Genomic DNA, 27,043 nt, shown 5'->3' on the forward strand with positions numbered 1-27,043 from the left:
ATTCGTCTACAAACTTCTTCTCACTTTCCTTTCCCCATTCTAACCCCTTTCCTGCCATGTAAATGTTCTATTTCTCTTTCATGAGTTGGCTTAGATTTCATCTCTACTAGGAAATCTCCCTGAATCCCTAGTTCAACCTTGAGCTGCTTTTATCTGAAGGTTCCAGTGAACGTTATACACGTCTTCTTTCCAGCAAAGATCATATTCCATGGTAATTATCTGTTTAAGTGTCTGTGTTCCCACTAGTGTATAAGCTCCTTGAGGCATTGTCTTTGTGTTTTGAGGTATGGTACGATGTCTGGCACATAATGGGTACTTAGAAATGTTTACTGATTGAATAAATGAATGAATGCTTAAAGATAGAAAATATAATGTTTCCGCGTTGAAGGATTCTATGATATCAGGATATTGTCTGATCTCAGAAAGTGTCTTGGACTTAAACCTTAAATACTTTTGTGTGATAAATTCAGATTACCTGTGGAAATCAATGCTACAGTAAATAAATACTGGCCTTCTAAATGTGAGACGCTAACTCAGTCCTTACATGTCTCAGGATAAGCTGAGCTCCCTAGGATGAACAAGTAATTTTTTCTACTTCATGGAATACTCTTGTACAATTAACCAGCTATGTTGTAGGATCCTAAAACATTTCACTGGAGAATTTAGTCTTGGTTGTCAATAAGCCCAAGATATTTTAAGCTTTGAATCTTAAGTCTCTTGTGGTGGGAAATAGAGCCTCTGGTGAATAAATTTTATCCAGATTACTGTCCTTCTAAAACAATATCTCAATGCTCTGCTACTTAGGCACATTGTGGGTTGAAACATCTGAACAAAGTTATCACATAGACAAATGGATTAAGAATATACAATGGGGCTTCCCTGGTGGCACAGTGGTTGAGAGTCCGCCTGCCGATGCAGGGGACACGGGTTCGTGCCCCGCTCCAGGAAGATCCCACATGCCGCGGAGCGGCTGGGCCTATGAGCCATGGCCGCTGAGCCTGCACGTCCAGAGCCTGTGCTCCGCAGCGGGAGAGGCCACATTGGTGAGAGACCCGCGTACTGCAAAAAAAAGAAAAAAAAAAAAGAATACACAATGAATTTTGATCAATAAGACTTTTGGACTCAAATCCCAATATATAAGCAGCTGGTGGCATCTGAGAGATGAGAAGTCACCATCCATGAGCAAAACAGACCCTCAAAAAATTGCCTTCATGGAGTTTACATTATAGAAGTGGAAGAAATGTAAGGGGAAATAATTTCAGGCAGAGAGAATAATTAAGGTAAATGTGATAAGATGTTTGGTAAACTGAAGGAGAACAGGGCGACTGGGACATAATGAACATTAGAAAGCAGTGTGATCATTAATATTATTCCCCGTGGCAGACAGACTTATTGGTCACAATTCTTTATCCACTTCCCCAAACTAGTTTTTGCAAAGCCACCTTTTGTCACCATGGTCACATAGAGACAGATTATATTTCCCTACCCGTTGATGTGGAGTTTGGCAGGTGACTTGCTTTGGCCAATGGAAGGTGGGCAGAATGGTATGTCATTTTCCAGATGAGACCTTAACAGGCATGGCGTATTGCTGCTTACCTTCCTGTGCCTCTTCCATCAGCAAGAAAAGGTCTCCAGGTGGTTGTGCCCGCCTTCATCCTGAGCACCAGAATTAACATGAATACACCAAGCAGAGCTACTCCAGCCAACCTAGGGACACAAAGGCAGAGGTTGTTAGAAGCCTCTGAGTTCGGGCATGATTTATTATGCAGACTTACCATGGCAATAGTTTACCCATACAGTCTTCAGTACTAATCTTACACACTATTAGTATACCTTTCTTTCTATTTTTCACTTTTTTAAACATTATTTATTGTTTATATAATCTACAGTTACCAAAACATTTCTGAAAATGGCAGGTCATATGTAAGCCATAAATGAAACAAACATGAGCCTAACTACTTTACTGGAAAGAATGAACCTCACCTGACCAGACTCCTAATTTATTCCAGCCATTGTTTAGTAGAAGGAAACAAAGGCCTTTTCTCTTTTCCCCGTTTCTGTTTCCACCTCTACACCAGGACATCTATTCTTCAGTTCCATAGTTTGAAGGTTTTCCATTACTTAAAAAAATATACAACTCTGTAGCTTGTAGTGTATGTTTTGGCATCGTTGTATGTTAGTACTAGTCACTCAATAGATGGGCGATTCCTCAACAAAGAAAAATCCACCGAACGAAGTGTGAAGTTATTTTTATAAATATACGCTGTTTATGGCTCATTTTCAGAATTTACAGTTCCTAGGTGAAATTTTCCAAAAAGGGGTCAAGCTTTCATAACTTTGTATTCCAAACTTGAACCTAACAGGAATACAAAGAGAAAATTAAGCTCATCAGCTGTGATGAGAACTATCATAGGACTTCCTTGTCTTGAATCTAAATACTAAAAATTTTCTCAAAATATATCAGTCACTCAGCAAGGAGTTCTTGGGTGTAGGTCCACAAAACATGTCAAGCCATACAGAGGCAAGGGGTTCGGGATGGGGAAAATGGGTGAAGTCAGTCAAAAGGTGCAAACTTCCAACTATAAGATGAATAAGTATTACCTGGGGGTATAATGTACAGCATGCTGACTGTAGTTAACAATACCGTATTCTGTATTTGAACGTTGCTAAGATCATAAAAGTTTTCATCACAAGAAAAAAAATTGTGACTATATGTGGTCATGGATGTTAACTAAACTTATTATGGTAATAATTTCGCAATATATACATAAATCATTATGTTGTATACCTAAAAATAATACAAGGTTGTATGTCAATTACATCTCAATTAAAAGAAAAAGGGTGAGATCCCTGCCTTACGTAAATGTACCCTGAGAAATGACTCTAACAGTTGAAACTGCTGGGAGCTGTCTTAATTCGGGTACCCCACAAGGCAGACCTTGTGACAAAGACTTGGGAACAGGGAGCTCCTATGTGAGGTGATCCCAAGAGGCACAAGCAAAAAAGTGAAGAAAGTGAGACAGAGAAGGGAGAAAAGCCAAAAGAATTTGCATTAGTGAGCAGGTTACCACCATGGGCAACTGGGACCCGATCCTGCTGGCATCCTCTGAGAAACTGTATGGAACACACCCAAGGCCCCTAAGACCAGGGGCCAGGGAGGCTGGGACATTTATCCCCAAGTGTTGACAGGCTGCATTCAAGAGAGTTAACCCCGCACACACTTCCAACTGCCCTTCTCTGCAGCAGAACAGGCTTCCTCGGGCCAAGGGAGGCCCTCAGACAGAGAAGAGAGCGTAAGACGGGAGCTTTATCAACATCTCCAGCAGCTGCCTGCACTCAGGTAGGCCAAGGAAATACAGTACAAGGCATCACCTGTGTCTGCGACATGGCACACAGCTATTCGTTCCATCAGATATAATGATAGTATTTAGTGAGCACTTACTCTGTACCAGGCACAGTGCTAATAAGCTTTTTATGTATATCATATCATTTAATCCTTGCAGCAACCCGAAGAAGTAGATACTGGGATTAGCATCCTCTGCAGACAAAGAAATTGAGAAATTTGCTAAGGCGAAAAAGCAACTAAATGGTGGAGGTTTGAACGTGGGTAGTCAGACTCCAGGGGTCTAAACAACACTTTACTCATGAAGGGCTAAGTGCAGAAAACAGAAGCACGGGTAACGCAAAGATGGGGAAAGTAGTGAGGCATGTAATCCTCAGAAAAGGCTTCATTGTGGAAATGTACTTGAGTAGTACTTTAAGTGGGAAAGTGCAGAAAAAGAGATGAGCCTGTGCATGATAAGGACGGGGAAGAGGAAGACGGAAGGGAGCTGTAACATAAGGAGCATGAATTCAGCAAGATATCCTCATTGGAGAGTACACAGAGCTGGTCCTTGTTGTGGAGTAAGGCACATATAATATTGCATGTAATTCTATGTTTATTATCATCTAAATCTTCATCTCATAATCTGAGATAAAGGTGTATGCCCTCTAGGTGAGGCGTGCACAGTCAGCTGGATAAAGGATGTCTAGGTAGTGTCATCTACAGTTCCAATACAACAGCCCTTTATTCAGTATTTGCCAAGGACAGGGAACTAATACATACTCTACACACTCATTGGCTGATGACAATAAAAATGATTGCTTAGTGTGATGATGTGCACATGATAGGTACTCAGTATCAGGCCGTGCACGCCCATATAACCTGAATATCAAAAACGCGCATAAGAAAAATGAAAAATTTGGGGAAAGTAAAAAATCTTCATTTAGAGCAGCGCTTCTCAAACATTAAGTCCCAAGACCCCTCTACATTCTTAAAAATGATTGAAGACCACAAAGAACTGTTCACTTGTGTAGAATATGTCTATGAATATTTAGAAGATCACCGTGTTAGAAATCAAAGCTAAGAAATGTATAAAATATAAAAATATGCAAATACACGTTTTTATTAGCCATCAGAACAATGGCTACGTCCCACAACAGTTTTCCTTCTGGAAAACTCCACCGTATACCTGCAAGAGAATGAGATTGAAAATGACAAATAATATCTTAGTATTATTGTGAAAATAGTTTTGATTTCATGACCCCCCTGGAAGGGTTTCAGATATCCTCAGGGGTCTTTGAACCACAGTTTGAAGAGTTCTGATCTACAATTTTCAGAAACATTAAGTATTTCCAGGGAGCTAAATAAAAATATTGAACATGAAATTACTTGCAAGACTTATGTGCAGCATATATTCACATGGTTTAGACCTTGATTTCTAACTATCAGGGGAAGAAGTTGGATTTAGCTTCTCTCTCTTCCATTTGAACATTCTATGACTCAAGAAGAAAAAAACATAGGAGAAGCATTTTTGGTTTTGTTTTGTTTGAAATCTTTCCAATGACTAAATACTGTTTTCCTTTTGAAGACTTTTTGGACCCTTCAATGAATAGCTTGGTATCACTGGCCTCATTGAAAAATTCAAAGTCTTTCTGGTAGAATCCTTGCTAGACATTGTATACAATGGTCTTTCATGGAAGATTGCTCCAAATTGGGGTGAGTTATTTGGAGACAGAAGTTCAGGAGGCTGGCTTGGATAAGCAGCATGGGATTAAGCAGGACATAGAACAGGACTGCCTGGGACCACAAACATGTATGTAGACTAGGATGGGCGATGGGAGGAAGCCACCTCATGCCTTCCCCTGGGCAGTGTGAAGGACAAAGTCTCATTCTTGATGTTAGCTTCAAAGGCACCAAGTCATTCCCTAAGAGTTCTTTTCCAGGGATGGTGTGGGGTGGCCCTGAGGGTCTCTGTTCATTCCCACAAGAACCAAATATGCAAGAAAGACATTTCCCTTGAGCCAATTCCCCAAATAATCATTTTGCTGAAAGATAGATTTTTCCCTCCTAAAATATTTCCAATGTATTAGCTGCACTGGACCAAGCCCTGTACCACACTCCAACACACACACACACACACGCACACACACACACACACACACACACACACCCCTACATCTTTACCAGCCTTCCAGTTGAGGAGCATCTTTAACCTCAAACATGGCGGCAAAACGGCTGTGGTAAAAGTCTCCTTGACGGTTTCAGGTTAATTGATTCTTTGGCAGATTGGTTTTTCAGCCAATTAATTTTTTTTTGAATTTTATTTTATTTATTTTTTTATACAGCAGGTTCTTACTAGTCATCCATTTTATACACATCAGTGTATACAGGTCAATCCCAATCGCCCAATTCATCACACCGCCACCACCACAGCCAATTAATTTTTAACAAGCTAGTTTCTCGTGCATCAACCATTCTGAAAATTTTCCCCAGCTCCTCCCCACTACAGGTGAATAGGGAACTGGCTCAGATGAACCCCTGGGAATAGCTGAGGAGACATCCTGTCTGCTGGAAAGCGTAACATATGCCTGGGAGAGGCAAGGTGAAGAACGCTCCATTGTGCAAGAAGAGTCTCTCTGGACAGACCAGTTGTATTAGGCCAGAACGGGTGGGGATGGAAGCCAGCTCATTCCTTTTAGGACTATGATCGGCCTCAGTCTCCTCATCTGTACAACAGGGATAATAATGATTATACCTCTCAGGTCCCTGGTAAAGGAAATATGGTATGTAAAGCACAGAGTGCAGTGGCTGGCACAAAGGCAGGGATCTATACCTGCTAGCTGTTATTGTTACTATTATCACCATTAATGATAGAAGTGACTATGGCAATCCTGTTGCCATTTTCTGAAAGAAAACAGTACCTCAAAGTACACACTTTCTCACCTCTAGGCCTCGAGCCCGCCCTTCCCCAGCTCTCTAGCCACTATACCCTCTTCACCCTCCAGGCTTCACTTAAACATCACCTCCCCCAGGAAGCCTTCTCTGGTTGCCTAGATTAGCTTAGGGCCCCTATAAACCCCTGGACTTAAACCCCTCATCTCCATTTATTGATACGGGTTGTTCAGTTGTCTGCCTCTTCTTAGAACAAAGACTGAGAGCAGAGACCATCTCCATACTGTTTGCTCTGGTATCCGTAATCTCTGGCACAGTGTTTCCATGTAGGATTTGGCTGGATGAATAAATGAATGAGTGGGGGATAGGCTGGAAGTGTGTGATCCTGCAGCCTGGTCCTGACAGACTGGGACAAAGGCAGCACCCAGCTGCACAGGTGTGGCTCAGACATTCAGGGTCGATGGGGAATGCCTGAGAAGGCCTGGATGGTCGGGCTCTTTGTTGGGCTTCTCCAGCAGGCCCCCAGGCCCCCGAGGTTGCCTTCCATTTGGGGCTTCTAGTCCTCTGGCTCTTCGAGCCTCCAGGTGTGGCCTCTCTGGGCCACCAGAGAGTTTCTTCCTCACAGGAATTTCACCGTAGTGGAAGGTCCCCCGATCTAGGAGCAGAGAGCTTGCGTCGTGATTCTTGCTGTATGGGACTTTGATCCAGCGCCTGCACCTCTCTGAGTCTTGGTTTCCTCTGACACAACAGGTGAGGCATCTCTTCCTACTCTTCTGCAAGGTAAAAGCAGGGTCAGCTTCCAGACAAATATCTCTTCTTAGGAATTTAATGAGATCTATCCCTTCTCTTTCTACTCTTTCTTCTTCCCTGCATCCCTTCCCTGCATCCCTCCTTTCTTCTTAATTTAACAAATACATATGGGGTCTTTACTGGGAACCAGATTTGCCCTGGTGCTCAGTCACAGAGAGGTAGCAAAAATAAACTGGATCCCTGCTTTCATGCTACTTAGAGCGCCTAGCGGGAGAGACAGGCAAAACACAGTTTCACAAATAAGAAGGGAAATTTCACACAGACAGTAGAGCAAACAACAAGATAAATTAAGCAATGAAATGGGGTAATGTGAAAGATAATGACTAGGGGTGGGACATGCACTTTGGATGGTCACGGGAGGCCTCTCAGAGGTGGTGACATTTGCACTGAAACCCGAATGAAGAGATGAAGCTGACTGTGGACAACATAGAGGCCAGCTCAGAGGCCCCAGTGGTTGAGGGTAGTTGTGTTCAGGAAGAGAAAGTGGCAAGTGGGCCCGATGACAGCAAAGAAGTGGGCAAGACCCAGATGATGTCGGTCCTTGTAGGCCACGATGAGGGCTTTGGATATGGCCCTGAGTGGGAGGGGAAGCTTGAGGGAGAGCTTTTTGCAGGGGAGTAACACGCTCCTATTTATGTTTCTAAGAGATTTCTGGTTGCTGTGCAGAAAATGAATTCTTACCTGTCATGTTCCAGATGCAACTTGAAAAAAGTATGATTCATCCCCTGACACTGGCAAAGCATCGGAAACATGGGTGACGTTGTATCTGCTAACAACGAAGAGCACTTTTTCCATGCTGAGCTGATAAATACATTGAACAAACTGTGTTTAGTTAACTAAGATGAACAGTGTTTCCTTGTGCCTCAGGCTTTTTTTTTTCCAAAAAGCATTTATGTACTTGTGGTAATATTCAATATTAACAACCGAAGAATTGGAGGTTTACAATTCCATAGCCGCTTGACAGGGCAATAGCTTTTCAGTGGTTTAAAGGAGATTGCATTTTGTTCTATGTGTATAAACGATTTCTTCTTATTTTATTATAATCTGGCAGATATATTGAATTTCCTACCCAGCAAGGGTTGTTAGTTTCCCTATCCTGAACATTCAATGAGGTCATTATTATGTGAAGAATGAAATGACAGCAGGCAGCAGCAGAAAATGACCAAATAAGTGCTTTGATAGGGTGACTTTTTGACAGAGCAATATAGTAATAGAACACGTCATATTTCTAGGTCTCGGAATTCTGCTTTTTGAAAGCATTTGGATTTTTAAAATCAACTTTAGTAATTAGACTTAACACCTTGAATTTTGAGCATTGGAAACTGTTTGCAGTTCACCTAGTAGTAGTAGCTGTAATTGCCCATTGCATGCAAGCACTACAATAAATGCAATGTATTATATTATCTCCTAATGTGAGTGGGCCCCATCCAATCAGTTGAAGGTCTGCTGAGCAAAACTTGAGGTTTCTTGTGAAAAGAGGAATTGTGTCTTCGGACTGCAACGCAGAAATTCTAGTTGTCCAGGCTTTTGGACTCTCGTCGGTAGCATCAACTCTTACCTGATCGCCAGCCTGCTGGCTTGCCCTGTGCATTTCAGACTTGCCAGCCCCCATAGTCATGTGAGTAATTCCTTAAATCCCTTAAAATATCTATCCTATTAGTCCCTGGAGAACCCAGACTAATATACTCCTTTCCCCAGCAGCTCTGCTTCTAGAAATTTATCCAAAGAAAGCAATCATACAGATATCCAAAAATATACGTTCAAGGCATTGTTTTAATGGTTACAAATGAGAAACAATCAAAATTTCCACCACTGGGGGATCATTAAGAAAACCGTTGTGCAACGTGTGCTAATACAGAACATTCTACACAATATAATTTATATATCCTGTAGGTATATTATGACTGTTAAGAATAAGCTAAATCTTCCTTAAAAATAAGATATTTACTGGTCATATTATTAGGTACTAAACGGCAGATTAAAGAACCTGTTTGATTTCTATTTTTTAAGTTGTTAATACTGAATGAAATTATGAGGAACCTTACATTTTCCTCCTTTAATCATTTCTGTATTGACTGAATTTTTATACATAGCCTGTTTTGACTGTTAATGAGTCAGATCAGTTTGACCTAAATTCTAAACAAAACTTCAGCTCAGATAGATTTCTATGGCCCTCTCCCATGCGACCTGTGTGTGTTCTGAATGTCATAAATATCTTTTTTTTTTTTTTTTTTTTGCGGTACGCGGGCCTCACTGTTGTGGCCTCTCCCGTTGTGGAGCACAGGCTCCAGACGCGCAGGCTCAGCGGCCATGGCTCACGGGCCCAGCCGCTCCGCGGCATGTGGGATCCTCCCAGACCAGGGCACGAACCCGTGTCCCCTGCATTGGCAGGCAGACTCTCAACCACTGCACCACCAGGGAAGCCCCCATAAATATCTTTTAGTCACACCCTTTAAGTTGTTTATTCGTGAAGCATTTCCATACTAACAAAATAAAATGGACAGAGATAGGCAGTTGTCTGGACATTCAAATGTAGAAAAAACCTCTGGGACTTGTTTGTTTCATAACTCACTTGAGTACAGCACCACAGTCCAGGGAAGGCAAACAAGAGGGGAAAAAAAAAAGATTTTCCCTGAAATATAAGATAATGACCTCATTATCTATTTTAATTTGACAATGTAGGGGCAGTCTGAGTTCCCTATGACTCAAATTCTATTTGAAGAAACTAAAATTAATAAATCACAGCTTACTGAGAATGGCAGTGCCTCTTTGCAAGTCATTACACGGGTTTCATAGAGTTTTTCTTCTTTCAGTCCTACTCCAGGCCATGCCCTGGCTTCCACTGATCCATTCCTTTTTTATCACCTTGGAGTCTTCCTTTGTACTTTGAAATGTTTATCTATATAAATGCAAACTTGCGGGAGGAGGGAGGAAATTTGAAAAGATCCTTCTAGTATAACGCACTTTCAGTAAATTGGATAAATATCTTTGTGGCCCATGGAGATGACACGCACACACTGAGGGAAGAGCCGGTCACTTTCCAGCCTTGTCCTCATATGAACAAGCACAGTGAATTGTGTAGAAAAGAGTAGTGTTTGCAGTAATCCTGACTGCATTTTCCGATGTCTAGCTCAGTTCCCTCTGTCTGATATTTATTATTACTCTCCCTAAGAAAACAACTATCTTCCCTAACAGTGAAGTGAAGAGCACAAAAAGTAATGGAATGTTCCTCCCATGGAAACAGTAAGCTTTAGTACATTTAATACATAATCACACCAGGGAGAAATGCCCTTGTGTTTAAGAACAGAAATGCAGGGGCTTCCCTGGTGGCGCAGTGGTTAAGAGTCCGCCTGCCGATGCAGGGGACGCGGGTTCGTGCCCCGGTCCAGGAAGGTCCCACATGCCGCGGAGCGGCTGGACCCGTGAGCCATGGCCACTGAGCCTGCGCATCCGGAGCCTGTGCTCCACAACGGGAGAGGCCACAACAGTGAGAGGCCCATGTACCGCAAAAAAAAAAAAAGAACAGAAATGCATACAGCATTTTGTCTTTCCCTTAGTTTTGATTTCTTCTTCTAGTAAAATATTTTTAGTGAATACCTGATGTGCTTTTGTTGCAAGTCTTGGAGATGAAGCTGGTTTTGACTCAACCAAGGTTAGGACAAAAATATCTGGAAAAATGATTCTGGCTGCCTAGACAATGCCATTTACCTGAAAATAAGGGAGCTGGAAGTCAGCTCTCAGGTCTAGCAGACAGGGGTGTAGGTACCACCTCCAGGTCCACTGACCTTCGTGGGAACAAATAGCATCATTAAAATCCCTGAGGTGCTTCTAGAAGGATATTTGTGAACTGGATTGTTTTCTATTTCTGCTGTTTCTTTAACGTTGGCTAGAGCCTAGTAATGACCCCTTTTGTCAACAGAGGCATTCCAGGTAAACGGATCCTTATCACCTTACGGTCATTGAGTCCTGTATCTCAGACAAAGTCTCTCCAGTCTTCTTTGCAAGATGAGGACTTCAAACTTGTGTCCAACTTTAGCAACCTGAGGGCAGATGCTGGAGCCTCCTCTCAGCTCTCACTGCAGCCAGCGTATTTCCCAAGACTCTTCTCAGTCCTCACCTTGTCCCCGTCTTCTGCCTTGTCCACTCCAAGTAGATCCTGTACCTGAGGCTCTGTGAAGTGAGACACTCCCCAGATTTTGACCACAGCATATAAATATGCCTTATGAGGTGCTGGTGGCCTAAAGGAAAACCTTGCTCTAATCAACATGTGAGTCTTCAGAAACAGTTTGAAATTGCCCGTGAGCCTGGGGAGCATGGACCCCATACATTCAGACATTCAGTCCATGACCACTGTCCTGTTGAGAAACAAACAGAAGTGGAGAGATTGAGAGAGCCAACTATAAGAAGTCTCTCAGAAAAGGCAGCCATGGTGTGGGAAGTCAGTAAATATGTGAGTGATAAAAACAGTGAATAGCATTATATTTTTTTCATGTGGGAGGCTAAGAGTAAAAACTTTGGGGTTGGATAGACTCTTTTCAAGGCCCTTGCTTCAAAAAGTTGTGTTACCACTCTGTTCCTCACTTTCCTCACTGCTAAAAGAAGGGAAATAGTACCCACTTTATCAAGTTTGAAGGTTTAAGTGAGATAATGCGTGAAAACCTTTGGCATGGTGCCTGGCCTAGTATGTGCTCAATAATGTTGTCAGTTGGTGATTAGCACCCAGTGGTAGTAGAGGTGGACTCACTATCACTATAGTGTCACCAAGTGCCATGTTTCAGGTTCAGTAAGAAAACCAGGGGAAATGACAGTCAGAGGGGACTTGTCCTTTTCAACGTCCTATACATAATCTCTACTCGCATCATTCACAACTTATTGCCTTCCCATCTTAGCTTCTCTGATGCCTGGCACGCAGGGCTCAACAAATTCCTCCTGAATGAATGAAGGACCTGAGCGTAGTGGAGTTTACCTTCTCTGTGCCGACTGGGTGATCTTTGATGATTCTTTTAAGATGTCTGAGCTCCAGCTTCCTCGTCTCTCAAATGGAGAAGGTTGCTGGGGGGGGGGGGGGGGGGAATGAGATGTAGTGTGTGAAAGTGTGTGTAAACTTCCAGGATCTTGTAGTGATTTCTGTTGTGAATCATACAGACTGAGTGAGTAGGGGTCTCTATGAGTGTGTAAATGCACAGGCAAATGCACTTATTATACACACACACACACACACACACACACACATGACTAGCAAAGGAAAAGTCAATCTAAAACCAGACAAATGCCAGTATTTCCTACTGGGAAGAGAGAAAGAACTGGAGCAAGAGGGTTAGAGTCTTTATCAACTGGGATCGAAAAGGATTGAAACAGGGGCTGTAGAAAATTATCTGGGGAAGAGAAACGTGCTCAGCACCAGAACTGGCCAGTTGCCCTCTGGTCCCCACCTTGGCCACTTGAATCCTGGCCGTCAGAAATTCAGTGGCAGCAGCTTGCTCCCCAACAGCCTAATGCTTCCCACATTAACTCCTGGGTAGGATCACCACCCGTGGGATGTGTCCTTACTGTCTTGCACTGAACCACCCCCAGGTGTGCTATTAGGAGCTTTAGTCCAATTTCCTTCCACACCCGGTGAAAGATATTGTCAACAACTTCAAAAGTCTTACTACCAGATGCCCTTAATGGTACAGTGCTCTCTGAAGATGAATTTGTGCTGCCTCTAGCCCCCTCCTGTAAAGAACCATGGACACTACGATGATCACAATTTCAGTACGTGAAGCAGTCAGGTTCGTTTGCCCTCTACTTGCTTCTAAAGGAAATGTTAGAATAACCCAGCACAAAATTTGGAAACTAGGAAGCTTTTAATGACTTCCTGTTGGTCGGCCTAAAGGGATTCAACTCCATCATTGCTAGGTACCTTGTACGATGCCTAATTCACGTGCTTCGAGGTGGAAGCAGAGCGAATGTTGGTTTAGAATTTTATTCAGTGTAAACTATCCGTCTACCATTAGATTAGATGGCATGGGAAAGCTGGTTTAGTCATTTTTATACAGACCTTTGTCTGGAAATCTAAGGATGCTATAACTTTTTTTTTTAACATCTTTACTGCAGTATAATTACTTTACAATGGTGTGTCAGTTTCTGCTTTATAACAAAGTGAATCAGTTATACATATACATATGTCCCCATATGTCTTCCCTCTTGCGTCTCCCTCCTTCCCACCCTCCCTATCCCACACCTCCAGGCAGTCACAAAGCACCGAGCTGATCTCCCTGTGCTATGCGGCTGCTTCCCACTAGCTATCTATTTTACGTTTGGTAGTGTATAGAAGCATAGAGGCAGGGATGTGCCGTAGTTACTAGTATAGGTCCTCCTAATCTGCTTGCATTCAGACTCACCTCTGCCCTCCACTACCACGTGACCTACAGCAAGCTCACTACCCACCTCAAGCCTCAGTTTCCTCATCTGTATAATGGTGACAGATAGTACCTACTTAAGATAGTTGTTATGAGCATTGAGATATGAGCCAGTAAAGAAGCTAACACAATGCCTGGAGGTTGAAAAATGGTGGTGGTGTTGTCATAAATATTTTTATTAATAAAGCAACACCAACTTGCTTAATATTCTTCCAAGCCATACAAACAGAACTAAAAACTATGGGTGCCCAGCAGTTCCTTTAGTTTAATTGAAGCAGGAGTGAAATGCTTAAAAGGCTGTGTTTAAGTGTTGGTAAAATTTTAAAAAGAAAAAAGAAGAACCTACTATCACATGGAGGGTTTTTTTGTGGATTGACACAATGCAGTAAAACCCAACAAAATTCAATTACCCCTTGACTGAGTCAGGCCAGCTGAGGAGGGAATTATACATTTGAAATGAACAAATTGGATTTCATCCTGTTGGAGGCTCAGCAGTTGCTGCCTGACTAGTCCTTCAGAAGATCAGAGGTGGCCCCGTCAGTTTCCAGATTCCATCAGCCGACCCGCTCTGTCTGTACAGAACGGTTTTTCCCTTGTTTAGGTTCTAAATGAATGTTATTTGCTTCCAAAGTTATTATAGCTGCTAAACACATGCTGATTCTAAAATCTCTCCCTCCAAAATAAAGCATATATATTTATGCATATGTATGTAACTGTTACCTAAAAGAACCTTTCTGGTAAAATATATTTAGGAATAGATGCCATCCCATAGCATTCAAAATGTTCAGTGGTATGAATTATTATGCTCAGACCATTTTGAGCTGATGTGCTCTTGCTTTACAAACGATCCCTATTGCCTTCCACGGAACAGACACCAGCATAGAGCTTCACTTCTGTTTTCCCTCTTGCTCCTGATTTTACCCCATGTGGCTTGAGAGCTAAATGCCAAGCTATAGATCACTGGTATTAATAAGCATGGCAGATTTGTTAGTGATTATTTTTTTTGCCTTGTGCCCATAAGCACCATTAACATTTACTGTAAATCAATGCGATAAGTTAGCAACGAGGAAAATGTTGATATTCAGCTGACTGCACAGAAAAAACTTATTTTATTCTCCCCCTTCCTGCTGCTCTCAGAGTACACAAAAATTGCAGACCCAGTCTGTACGTGTGAGCTGAGGGAACTGGCGTTTGGAAGCGTTGCTGATCCTAACATCTGGAAAGCACGTGTGCCTGCTTCTAAATAGTTGCCACAGGTGATGTGGTCCTGCCTGCTATTTTTGTTTTACATGTCGTTTATTATAAGAAAATCTTGCCAATCTTGGTCTTCAGATAAAGATCCACTCCTAGGTATTTATCCAAAGAAACAAAAATACTAAGTAGAAAGGATATATGCACCCCTGTATTCACCGTATCATTATTTACAATAGCCAAGATATGGAAGCGACCTAAGTGCCCATTAAGACGAAAGGACAAAGATATATATAGTGGAATATTAGCCATAAAAAAGAATGAAAAAAAATGAAAAAAAAAGAATGAAATCTTGCCATTTTCGACAACGTGGATGAACCTAAAGGGTATTGTGCTTAGTGGAATAAGTCAGACAGAGAAAGACAAATACCGTGTGATTTCACTTACATGTGGAATCTAAAAAACAAAACAAATGATCAAACATAACAAAACAGAAACCGAGTTATAGATACAGAGAACAAATAGGTGATTGCCAGAGGGAGGAGACTGGAGGGAGGAGAGAAATAGTTGAGGCAGATTAAGAGGTACAAACTTCCAGTTGCAAAATAAGTGAGTGACAGTGTGGGGAATATAGTCAATAACTATGTAATATCTTTGTGTTGTAATATCATAACTAGACTTATCGTGGTGATCATCTTGAAATGTATAGAAATATCAAATCACTGTGTTGTGCAACAGGAACTAACATAGTGTTGTAGGTCAATTATACTTCAAAAACAAACAAACTCACAGAAAAAAAATCAGATTTGTGGGTACTGGGGGGTGGAGGTGGCGGGGAGGGGGAATTGGATGAAGACATTCAAAAGGTACAAATTTCCAGTTATAAGATAAATAAGTACTAGGGATGTAATGTACATCGTGATAAATATAACATACTATATGTTATATATGGAAGTTAAGAGAATAAATCCTAAAAGTTGTCATCACTAGGAAAAATTTTAAAAGTTATAAAGACCCAAGTCTATAACCTGACCCACAAGACCCTGCAGTGAGAGTCTCTGGCTACTTTTCCATCTCATCCTCCGTCACTCATCCCTTCCTGCCATATGCCAGATCCCTAGGCATATTTCATCCCATGTGCTGTGCTCCTTGGCTTTTCAGGATCTTGATACATGCTCTTTCATCTCTATTTTTTAACAGCTTTATTGAAATATAATTCACATACCATACAATTCATTCATTTAAAATGTACTATTGGATGGATTTTAATATATTCACAGAGTGTGTGTCCATCACTACCATCGATTCTAAAGTGTTTTCGTTACCCCAAAAAGAAATCCTGTACCACTAAGCCATCATCCCCAATCCTCCCCCATCAGCCCTAGGCAAACACTAACCTACTCTTTGTCTCCATAAATTTGTCTATTCTGAACATTTCCTATACATGGAATCATACAATGTGTGGTCCTTTGTGACGGGCTTCTTTCACTTAGCTGTTTAGATGTTTAGCTTAGATGTTTTCAAGGATCATCTATGCTGTAACTTGGATCAGTACTTCATTCCTTCGTATTGACAAATAATATTCCACCCTATGGCTATACCACATTTCATTTATCCATTCATCAGCTGACAGATGTTTGGGTTGTTTCCGCTTTTTGGCTGTTATGAATAATGCTGATATGAACATTCTAGTACAAGTTTAGTGCAGACAAATGTTATCATTTCTCTTGGATATGTATCTAGGAGTGGAATTGTCAGACCGTGTGATAACTCTTACGTTTAACCACCTGTAGAACTGCCAGACTGTTTTTCCAAAGTGACTGTACCGTTCACATTTCCACCAACAATGTATGAAAGTTCCCAGCTTTCTAATTGGAACTTACTATTCCAATCCTATCTTGTTATTCCAATCTAATCTCACTAACTCTTCTTATTCCAATTTTATAATCATTTTGATTGTAGCCATCCTAGCAGGTGTGAAGTTGTATTTCACTGTGCTTTTTTCTCAGCTTTTGATCTGGACAATTTCTACTCACTTTTCAAGCTGCAGCTTAAAAATCACTTCCACAGGGAATCTTAGCCTGACCACCCCACCCCCAGACTAGCCTAGGGCTCCTCTCAGAAGAGCTATCTTTTCCCTCTAAACTTGAAGTTCAACATGAGCAGGGACCAGCCCATCTATCTTTGTTCCCTGTGTTATCCCCAGAATCTAGACATTGCGTGAACTACAGAGCTTCTTGTTAAAAATACAGGTTGAGTGCTTCTTTTTCTGGCTGAGTAATATTCCATTGTATAAATGTGCCACATCTTTTTTATCCATTCATCTGTCAGTGGACATTTAGGTTGTGTCCATGTCCTGGCTATTGTAAATAGTGCTGCAATGAACATTGTGGTACATGACTCTTTTTGAATTATGGTTTTCTCAGGGTATACGCCCAGTAGAGGGATGGCTGGGTCATATGGTAGTTTTACTTTTAGTTTTTTAAGAAACCTCCATAATGTTCTCCATAGTGGCTGTATCAATTTACATTCCCACCAACAGTGCAAGAGGGTTCCCTCTGTCATACAGAGTGAAGTAAGTCAGAAAGAGAAAAACTTTCTCTGTATGCTAACACATATATATATGGAATCTAAAAAAAAAAATGGTTCTGATGAACCTAGGGGCAGGACAGGAATAAAGACACAGATGTAGAGAATGGACTTGAGGACACAAGGAGGGAGAAGGGTAAGCTGGGACGAAGTGAGAGAATAACACAACACTGTAAAGCAATTATACTCCAATAAAGATGTTTTTAAAAAATATGTTGCATGGATGACGTATACAAGATAGTGAGAAAAAAAGTGTTCATTATTTGAAAATCACCTCCATCAGAATAATTGGCATGATTACCTTTTCAATCTATTTCATTTTTCAGCATTCCCACAGACTCAGCTATTGAGAAATATGTTAGTATCTCTGGCAAGGGGAGGAAGGGTCTCTACAGCATAACCATGACGAATGCTTCTATTTTCCTGAATTTTGCTGAAGCTGTACACTTTTCTGGTTGACAAGAAACAAGAGGATCTTCAGTATAAATAAGCAAAATCAAGCTATGTAAACAGTTTTCTCAAGTCAAGCAATAAATGAAAAAGAATAGATTTCTGAGAAATAAGGAACTTAGGGGGACTGGAGTTTTCTTCTTTGGTTGTCAGCTAGGCTACACCCCTAGAGATTTCAGTTCAGTAGGTCTGGGGCAGACCCTGGCATATACATTTTTAACAAGACCCATAGTTATGATGTTAGTTGTCCGTGGGCTCCACTTTTTAGAAAACTCATCCTAGTTTTAATATCCTCATTATTTAATAGAAACAGATTAACGTAGAAGTTAAAAAGTTCCTGGCCCTATTTACTAGCTTTGTGGTTTAGCACAAATTAATCTTTTCTAAGCCTGTTTCTTCATGTGTAAAGGGGGAAGGGGCAATAAAATGCCTACATCATAGGGCTGCTGTGAGGATTAAATGAAACAGTACATATAAAACACAATATCTAGGGCTTCCCTGGTGGCACAGTGGTTGAGAGTCCACCTGCCGATGCAGGGGACACGGATTCGTGCCCCGGTCCGGGAAGATCCCACATGCCGCAGAGCGGCTGGGCCCGTGAGCCATGGCCGCTGAGCCTGCGTGTCTGGAGCCTCTGCTCCGCAACGGGAGAGGCCACAGCAGTGAGAGGCCAGCGTACAGCAAAAAGAAAAAAAAACAATATCTAGCACATAAATGCTCCAGTATGTTAGTTGCTATTAGTATTACTATTTTATCATTTTGTCATTATCCGAATTGTAAGAGAATGTACGCAAAAAATATATTTTAAAGGAATCAAGTTTTGCTTAGTAAGAGAAATACTTCTTAAGCATAAGTTGAGAATTTATCGTGTTCGTCAGTGGTTTTATCATCATTGTTGGTTCTGTAAATAATTTTCCAGGTCTTCCTTTACTGATATCACTAAGCCTCATTCATGTCTATTTCCAAGTGCCTCCCTAATACTCAAGGAATAATTTAGTCATTTCTGAAGAAGCAGAATTTTGGCTCCTACATTGAATTACAGATCACCACCCAGTTCACAGCATGAGCCATGTACTAGATATAACACATCTTCCTTAGGTGTCATTTATTGAGCAGAATGTACTGCCCTCCAAAATCTTATTTTTCTCTATTAAGTAATATATTGGGCCTGGATGCTGTCCTGACAGAACTTATTCTCTAAAATAGAAGTTCTCAAAGTTCACTCAAACTAGGGCGTATCAGTCATCTTACAGAATCAAGAAAAATGTTCACTTATCCAAGTCCTGTTTACTGAGTGTCTAACAAGTGTCAGGCATTCAGGATTTACAGAGAAGAAGAAAGTCAAGATCCCAAATCAAGTGGAGACAGAAAATTAAAAAAAAGTAATTAAATACGTTACCAAGGAAGTGTGGTTGGTGATGGGCGCTATGAATGACATTGAACAGGGAGATGTGATAGAAATGTCTAAGGGAAAAGTACTATTTTAGATTAATAGTCAGGAAAAGGCTTTCCCAGGAGATGACATTTTGAGCTGTCACCTGAATGCCACGAAGGAACCAGCCATGGGCAATGTCAGGAGACAGAGTGATTGAGGGAAAGGGAACAGGCAGTGAAAAGACCGTAAGCCAGGACCTGGTGGGTCACGCTTAGGATTTAGGGTGTGAGTCCAAGTATAATGAGAAACCACTGGAGAACTTAAGGGGGAGGATGTCATAGTCTAACCCATCATCATTTCAGGATCACTTTCCCCTTCCCTCCTCCCCGCTCTCTAAAGTGACTAGCTACTGTGAAACCTAATGCAATGATGTTTAACTGCAGTATCTGCTTCCACGAGTCCAGCTACAGTCTCTGTAATTTCTCTAATGAATTTGTCACAGAGGCATGCCATGAAGGTCTCAAATCACATCTCACTTATGGCATCGAGTTTTCTCTCCAGAGCATTTTAACGATTCTCCTCTCTGGTATCTCTGGTACTTTAGGTTACACCAGGTGACGTTTGAGGTGCCCACCTGTGAGGGGAAGGAACGGCAGAAGGTGGCCCTGATTGGCGACTCCTCATCTTCGGCAGAGTTCTTCGTCACCGTGGCTGTCTTTGCCTTCCTCTACTCCTTGGCCGCCACTGTCGTTTACATTTTCTTCCAGAACAAGTATCGAGAAAACAACCGGGGTCCACTCATAGTAAGTGGTTTGCTTTATGAAATAACTTTTTCTGTCCTTTCTAATTTCTTTTTTCCAGTGCTTAAAGGCTTTGCAGTTACCTGAGCCCTCAGGGCATGTATTTGAAAGGCAATCACATTCTTTTTCATCCAGATCTCTTAGATCTAAAACGAAAACATGATGCCTGTCATTCTTTTGTGCCCCTTCGCTGGAGAAGTATTGTAAGAGTTGCTAGAAACTCCTCTGCAATAAATGCTTGGAAATCTCATGAGATCAAGGAAAGAGTAGTGAGGCTTGCGGCAGATTTATTTATAATTCCAGTATTATGGAGTTAGTCGACCATTTTTTCTCACTGGTTGTTTAGACAGTGTGACTTGTACTTATTGAAATGTGTTATTCCTTTGGTATATGATAGACTGGTCATAGAATGGTTTAGTTTGAAGATGGAGTTCTCTGTCTCTGAATCTCCCTTTCTCTCTCTCTCTCTCTCTCTCTCTCTCTCTCTGTCTCTGTCTCTGTCTCTGTCTCTGTCTCTGTCTCTATCTTATCTCTTTCCACCACCAACCCGCCCCCACTTTCTTTTCCTTACACAATGGTTCAAGGACTCACCTGGGTGAAACCAATCTAGCTCAGCCTGTCCAAATAGGGACACACAGACACCTAGGGGAACACAACTCTCAGAGGGGTACATAAGCATGGATAACTTTAAGGAAATACATTTAAAATTTTTCAGCTTTCTCATGTACATTTGCCTAAAACTTATCTTACTGAGAATGCCCTGCTTCTGAAAATATGTTAATGCTTCTTTCTTAATCACCTATTCCCCTTTTATAAACTAAAAGCATCCTTCTTTTCCATCCCCACACACGGGATATTGCTAGGTTGCGAAACCTTGGAGGCACTAAAAAAAAGGACCATTTGAAATATCGGTGTTGGTATTGACAAAAGTGAGTTATTCAAATGGCTGGGTAGTGTATCCTTCTGCATCTAAGGAGGTTTCCAATTTTTTCCTTTCAATAAAATAGAAATTCCTAATCTATGTCAGCTGATAGATCATTAAAAAGTAACTTTGATGACAGATCACTCTGTGGTCTGGGACATATTACTCAGAAGGAATTCAGAGAAATTAATGGCATCACTATAACAAAACCCCATCCATTCTCATCTACTCATTTCTGTGAGCAAACCTTCTCAACACATCTGTACAACGAGAAATGGAAATAGAATTTATGCTGAATCAAGTCCCATGTTATAAGTAAGTAATATTTTTCCCTCAAAAGTACATCAGCTAATTGAAGAAAAAACCGTCCCATACATTTCTAATAAAAATTTTACTTTTAAAATTTAATAATTATTAACATTTATAATATCTTTATGTTGTTTTGGACAATTGTGCATTAATAACATTTTTAATGATTACCCAGCTCAAAAGAAAAATTTTTGATACTTAAAGCATTAGGGTCATGGGTAATCAAAGAGTAATTTTAATTTATATACATATTTTTGTTTCAAAGAAATGTAACAGGGTGATCGATAAAATGCTTTCCAGTATAAAAAAATGTTATATGAGGCTATGATTCGGTGGGGGAAGTATAATGGAAATACAAGTTCAAGGAGAACAAAAAGAACATGTAAAGTTTCTGACTGTTAATGAGGAATTTGTTTAATAATTTTTAAATGGGTAATAGAGAATATCAAATAACAATTCCATTGAATTCATCTAAAAATTGATACAATGGGATATATTTTTAAATATCAATACTTATGCCCAACATTATACTCTTGCAACTGTTTACACTTTTAATAAAAACAAAATTCTATGTCAACGTTATACGAATAGGCACACAGTTTTTACAAATTCTTATAGGGAGTACATGAGTGAAATAAATTTTACAGATCTCTAGTCTAATCTATATATTATAGAGACCAGAAACTTAAAATCAGCATGTTTTGAAGGGTAGCTGGGAGAAACCCTTATTTGTAAAACGTCATGATTAAGTTTGAAGGGACTGGGGAAAGATCTGTTTTATAGCACTTCAGTATGTTATTGTGGAAAAAGAAGAGTCAATCAGCACAACTTGAACCTTTGGACAGATTTCTTTTTTTAATTTTCCCTGCCAAATTGGAGCTACTGGTCTTAATGATTTTAAAAGATCTTTAACAGTGTCACCTACCTTGGGGTTAACCCTCACATGACGTGTAGATAGATACATCAAAGAGGTTGAGATACGTGTGTGTGTGTGTGTGTGTGTGTGTGTGTGTGTGTGTGTATGTGTATGTATGCTATAAAACTGACATGTATGCATCCATTCCTGGATACATGCAGACACTCTCATAGAATTCTAAAGTCTGAGGAAATACTCTGACTTCCAGAGAGAAGAAACTGACTCAGTTAGTTTGCCTATAAAGTGGGAAAAGCTCTATTTTGTTATATAAAACTACATTCTCCTCATAAGAAGTAACCTTGTGAGGCCATGCTATTTCATCTCTGTATAAATAGTCTTTCCCATCAAGCAGGATATAATGAAATCCTGAATTGTTTACTACACTGGGTAGGTTTTGTTTTATTACATCGTGGAAGAAGGAGAGGAGCGGGGAGTTAATTCTAGTAATAAAAAGGGAAAGGCTCCTAGGTGAGACTTCAGTGATATTAAAAAACTGATGTGCTCATTACTTAGCAGATAAAAGTTAATTTAAAAGCGAGCCCGAATCCTAAGAGTCACAGAGACAGAATGAATGTAGAGGATCAGTATGATGCCATTGCACCTGCAAATGACAAGCCTTTCCACTTCTAATCCCACCACAGTGGGGCCGTGACTGGGGAGGGAGGGGTGGGCTATGGTACCCACCCTTAACTGTGAGTTAGTAGGTTAAGGCCAGTCCACAGTGTGAGCAAGATCTCAAGAATGTGGTTCATACCTAAGAAAACCTTCAAATACTAAACTAACAGTAATTGTACTTTTTTAAAGCCAAGCCTATTTATTCAGAAAGATGGCTACTGATCATTACTTGTTCTCTCTGTTCCTGTCACTAACTATTCTTTTGTTATTGTTGCTTTGTTTGTTTAGGGATTTTTTTTCCCCTTTATTCTGTAGTTCGGGATTCTCTGTAATCCTCTAGGACATGACAGGATACATCATGCACAGATAAGATCACTGTGGAGGAAAGTGATGAGGATGGTGATGGTGTTGATAATAGTAACAACAATAATACCGGCTGGTATTGATAGAGTTTCTTACGCTGTGTAGAGTTGATTTAATACTCACAACAACTGTAGCTTGTATTGTTATACACTTTTATAGGTGAGGAAAGGGAGGCTCGAAGTTACCCAATTAACTCTCCCAGGTCACATTACTAATAGTCAGAGGGTAGAGTTTGAACCCAGGTCTCTCCAAATCCAGGGCCCAAATTCATAACTACCATGCAAGAGGGTCCAAAATCCTGATAGGCAATGTGCTACAAATTTGGAGGGGCATAGGTGGGTAGGACAAATTGGTTTATACACCTGGACAGCTCCTGTTATTTTCTTGCTCAGGATATAGAGAAACCAAACCCTAGAACCCCTAGACTTCTCTGCTTCTTTGACTGTCATCGAGGGTTTTTTAAAATTTGCCTTCAGAATCCATTTGGAGTTATAGAATGGCTGCCGTGAATCTATGATGCTAGGATAACTAGAGGGTTCTGCTGTTTATCTCTGTTGCACATAAGGGATGTCAGTGATAGAAAACAGGCTTTAAACATGCCCAAGATCAATGGCTGTTATAAATCAGAGATTACCAGGACTGATTACTGTGTATTTGTAAGCAGTCATGAGCAATGTCAGGCAGACTGGAGCCAATGGCTATGATCAATGGCTATTTTTTAAGGTATCTTTCTCTACTGAATATGCTTGAGAAGATTGCCCACCTTTAAGTGAAAATGAGAATCTGCATGTCTTTAGAAGTAACATAATTGTTAATGATGCTGAATGACACAATAGTGAGAAAATCAGGCCAAAAACTCAGCCAGCTACTGTACGTCACCACAGTGAGTGCCTTCTTGTACAGATGAATAAATATCTTTCTCAGAAAGCAGAATTGGCCACCTGAATGGTTCATGATTGTGGAATTGAAATGTCACCTCTGGTTATATCATTCTGTCATGTTCCTTAGAGTACAGTTTTAAAGCCAAATCTCCTGCCTAGATTTCTGAGACAGGATGTTCTGAACCATTTTCAGATCTCATGTCAAATAGTGACGATGTGAGGCTTTAGGGTGTTTTTTTTTTTAATATTAATGTAAAGTAGTTTAAAAAAATAACTTATCTTACAGAGCTGACAAAGTGCTCTCAGAATGAGTATCTAATAAACACCATCCCACATTTTGGTGAATCCTTCTCAGGAGAGATTTGGTTTAAAGTAACTACTCTAAATGTCAAGTAGAATCAATATTCACTTTAAGATTTTGTGGGAAGGGAAGGGGCTGTGTTGTTGAAGCTCTCCTTTTCCCGTAAAGGAGATCAGGTTGACCAGAGGCAGTTTATGGGACCAGAAGTGTTTACAACCATTGCGGTCATGCGGTGGTACCATGGCTCACATTTGTTTTATGCCCGATGCATTCCTAATATTTTCATATTCCCCATCCAACCTCAAAACAATCCTGAGAGAGACGTGGAGCGATTACAATGAGCCTCATTCCACAGATTCACTGTGACTTCTCTTTATCAAGCACCAGGCATGGGAAAATGAATCGCTGGGAGATTAGGGACCTTGCCTGTGGTCAAAGAAGCTAATGGCAGAACAAGGACTCAGACTCTTAGGCCAGTGGTCTTGAGGGTAGTAGCTAAACTTTGGGGTCCTGGATTTTAATCCCCCTGTATGACCTGTTATTTAACAGTTGGAAGCCTACGACTTTATCTATAGAATGAAGCTAATAATAATACACATGTCACAAGGCTGCTGTAAGAAAAGGAAGAGTTAATGCCTACAAAGAGCTTTGCTCAGGGAGAGGCACGCCAGCCAGTGATGGATTAATGGTATCTAATTGTAGCCCTGTCGTTATCCTCAGGTTAATTTTTCTCCTGCCCGTTACTAGGTAGTACCTTAGCCCCCTGAAGAGGAATTGCAGGCACCTTCCTTTAATTGCCTGCAGCCCTCACAATCCTACTCTCCTCCAGTCCCCTTATCCCAGGCACTTTCTTTCCTCGGCCCCCACCCGCTGCCAAGTCCCACACGATCAAGCTCGACTCAGGACTCCTTCTAAGATCGCAATTGCTAGGTTGAGCCTTCCAGTTAACCTTTCTGTTTCTGGAACCCCGCTCTATGAGGTGATTGGAAGGTGGATTTTTAACCCCGTAACAAAATAAGGCTCCCCATTGTCAAGTAGGGGCCGAGGCCATCACGGAGAGGAGAATAGGAGGCAGGCACAGAGCTGGATGCTCAGAGAATCCAACGCGTGTTCCTACTCTCAACTGCATCTTTCTTGGCTGTCATTAGAGATGGAAATCAGAATTGCAGTCTCTGAGCTATTCAGAAATTGCTGAGAAGCCCCTCTCTCGCCTCTCCTCTTCTCTCTCCTCCCTTTCCTCACCCTTTTTCCCTCTTCTCTTCTCTTTCTTCCCTCTTTCTTCTCTCTTCTCTCCTCATGTTAGTTATACTTCATGTCTAAGTGTATTTCACTTAAATTGTATCTTCAACAGGCCAAGCAATGTGTGTATATGGGTGAACTAAAAGCATCCAGCCTGGTGAGGAAAATTATTTAGTAATTATGACTCTCCTACAAATGACCTGCTAGAGGTTATGTAGATGGACTTTGGTGACCTACCTGGCGGAGGAAGTGAACCTCCACCCGGAAGCCAAGGCACTCCCTCCCCAGGTGGGCTGGGCTAATAGTAAAGACAACTTCACAGCCTGTAGTGGATGATGAGAGGATAAACGGAGGAGATCAAATGAGGAGATTATTTTGAAATTCTGCCCCAAGTATAATGTATTTGGTGCAAAAAAAGAATACCATCATTTGAAGCCTCCCAAATGTGTATCTTGTTAGGGGTAGGCACACCTGTCAGAATCTGACATTCTGGTTTGTGGGGGGGTGTGTGCGTGCGTGTGTGTGTGTGTCTGTAGTTTCCACTTCCTCGCTCTTTGAACCAAGAAGTGTTGGCAGTACAAAAGGGGGGCATGGACCTAAAAAGAAACGAAATTGAGTTTTTTGTAGTGAGGTGGATGGACCTAGAGTCTGTCATACAGAGTGAAGTAAGTCAGAAAGAGAAAAACAAATACCGTCTGCTAACACATATATATGGAATCTAAAAAAAAAAAAGTTTCTGAAGAACCTAGTGGCAGGACAGGAATAAAGACGCAGATGTAGAGAATGGAATTGAGGACACGGGGAGGGGGAAGGGTAAGCTGTGAGAGAGTGGCATGGACATATATACACTACCAAACGTAAAATAGATAGCTAGTGGGAAGCAGCCGCTTAGCACAGGGAGATCAGCTCGGTGCTTTGTGACCACCTAGAGGGGTGGGATAGGGAGGGTGGGAGGGAGACGCAAGAGGGAGGGGTTATGGGGATATATGTATATGTATAGCTAATTCACTCTGTTATACAGCAGCAACTAGCACACCATTGTAAAGCAATTATACTCCAATAAAGATGTTTAAAAAAAAAAAAGGGCATGGACCTAACCTTACCATGAACTGTTAATCTAAACTACTATATATTTTGCATCAACAAATACATCGTTCCAGAATCGGCACCACAGATGAAGGCAAATAAATTGATCCGCTTTAAATGTTCCCACAGCACAACGTCTACACGTTTGATCAGATTTTACATCCTCAGCTCTTTTCCAGCTTTCGTATGATTAGCAGATTCTTAATTACAGTTTAGAGGAGCGTTAATCCCCACCGTATTTGGTACCACATTTCTCCAATTAACTAGTTAAACAAAGAGATGAGCTGTAGTCGGTAGCCTTAATAAAAGCAGTGAACTGCTTATGGAATTAGTGTGATTCTTCAGGGGCCCAGAGCTCTTCCTGTCCTGTGTCGGAGCCAGTGCCTTCCGAGGGCTAGCAGAGAGTGTTTGTCCAGACTCCATCCATTTTTGTCAGATTTCCTCTCATTCCAGGGAACTCATCATTCAATTAGAAAAACCAGAACCTAGTGGAAAATTGGCAAAGCCCCAAATGTGTTTCCTTTTTGATTACAAGACAAAGCTCTTCCTTGGATTCAAGAGTAATGATCAAGGCTGTCTAA

The 27,043-nt window shown here is 41.1% G+C and overlaps 1 protein-coding gene across 3 annotated transcripts in view; it reads left to right on the forward strand.

Moving 5' to 3' along the window:
- SYNPR (synaptoporin) overlaps positions 1-27,043 on the forward strand; it is a 290,110-nt gene that overhangs the window by 228,166 nt on the left and 34,901 nt on the right. For all 3 annotated transcript variants that reach the window (XM_067755077.1, XM_067755078.1, XM_067755079.1), the window contains one exon: positions 19,635-19,833. In XM_067755077.1, the coding sequence (XP_067611178.1) occupies positions 19,635-19,833 (199 nt within the window). The remainder of the gene's footprint in view (positions 1-19,634; positions 19,834-27,043) is intronic.

The sequence above is a fragment of the Pseudorca crassidens genome, chromosome 10 (genome assembly GCF_039906515.1).
Source record: "Pseudorca crassidens isolate mPseCra1 chromosome 10, mPseCra1.hap1, whole genome shotgun sequence".
NCBI lineage: Eukaryota > Metazoa > Chordata > Mammalia > Artiodactyla > Delphinidae > Pseudorca > Pseudorca crassidens.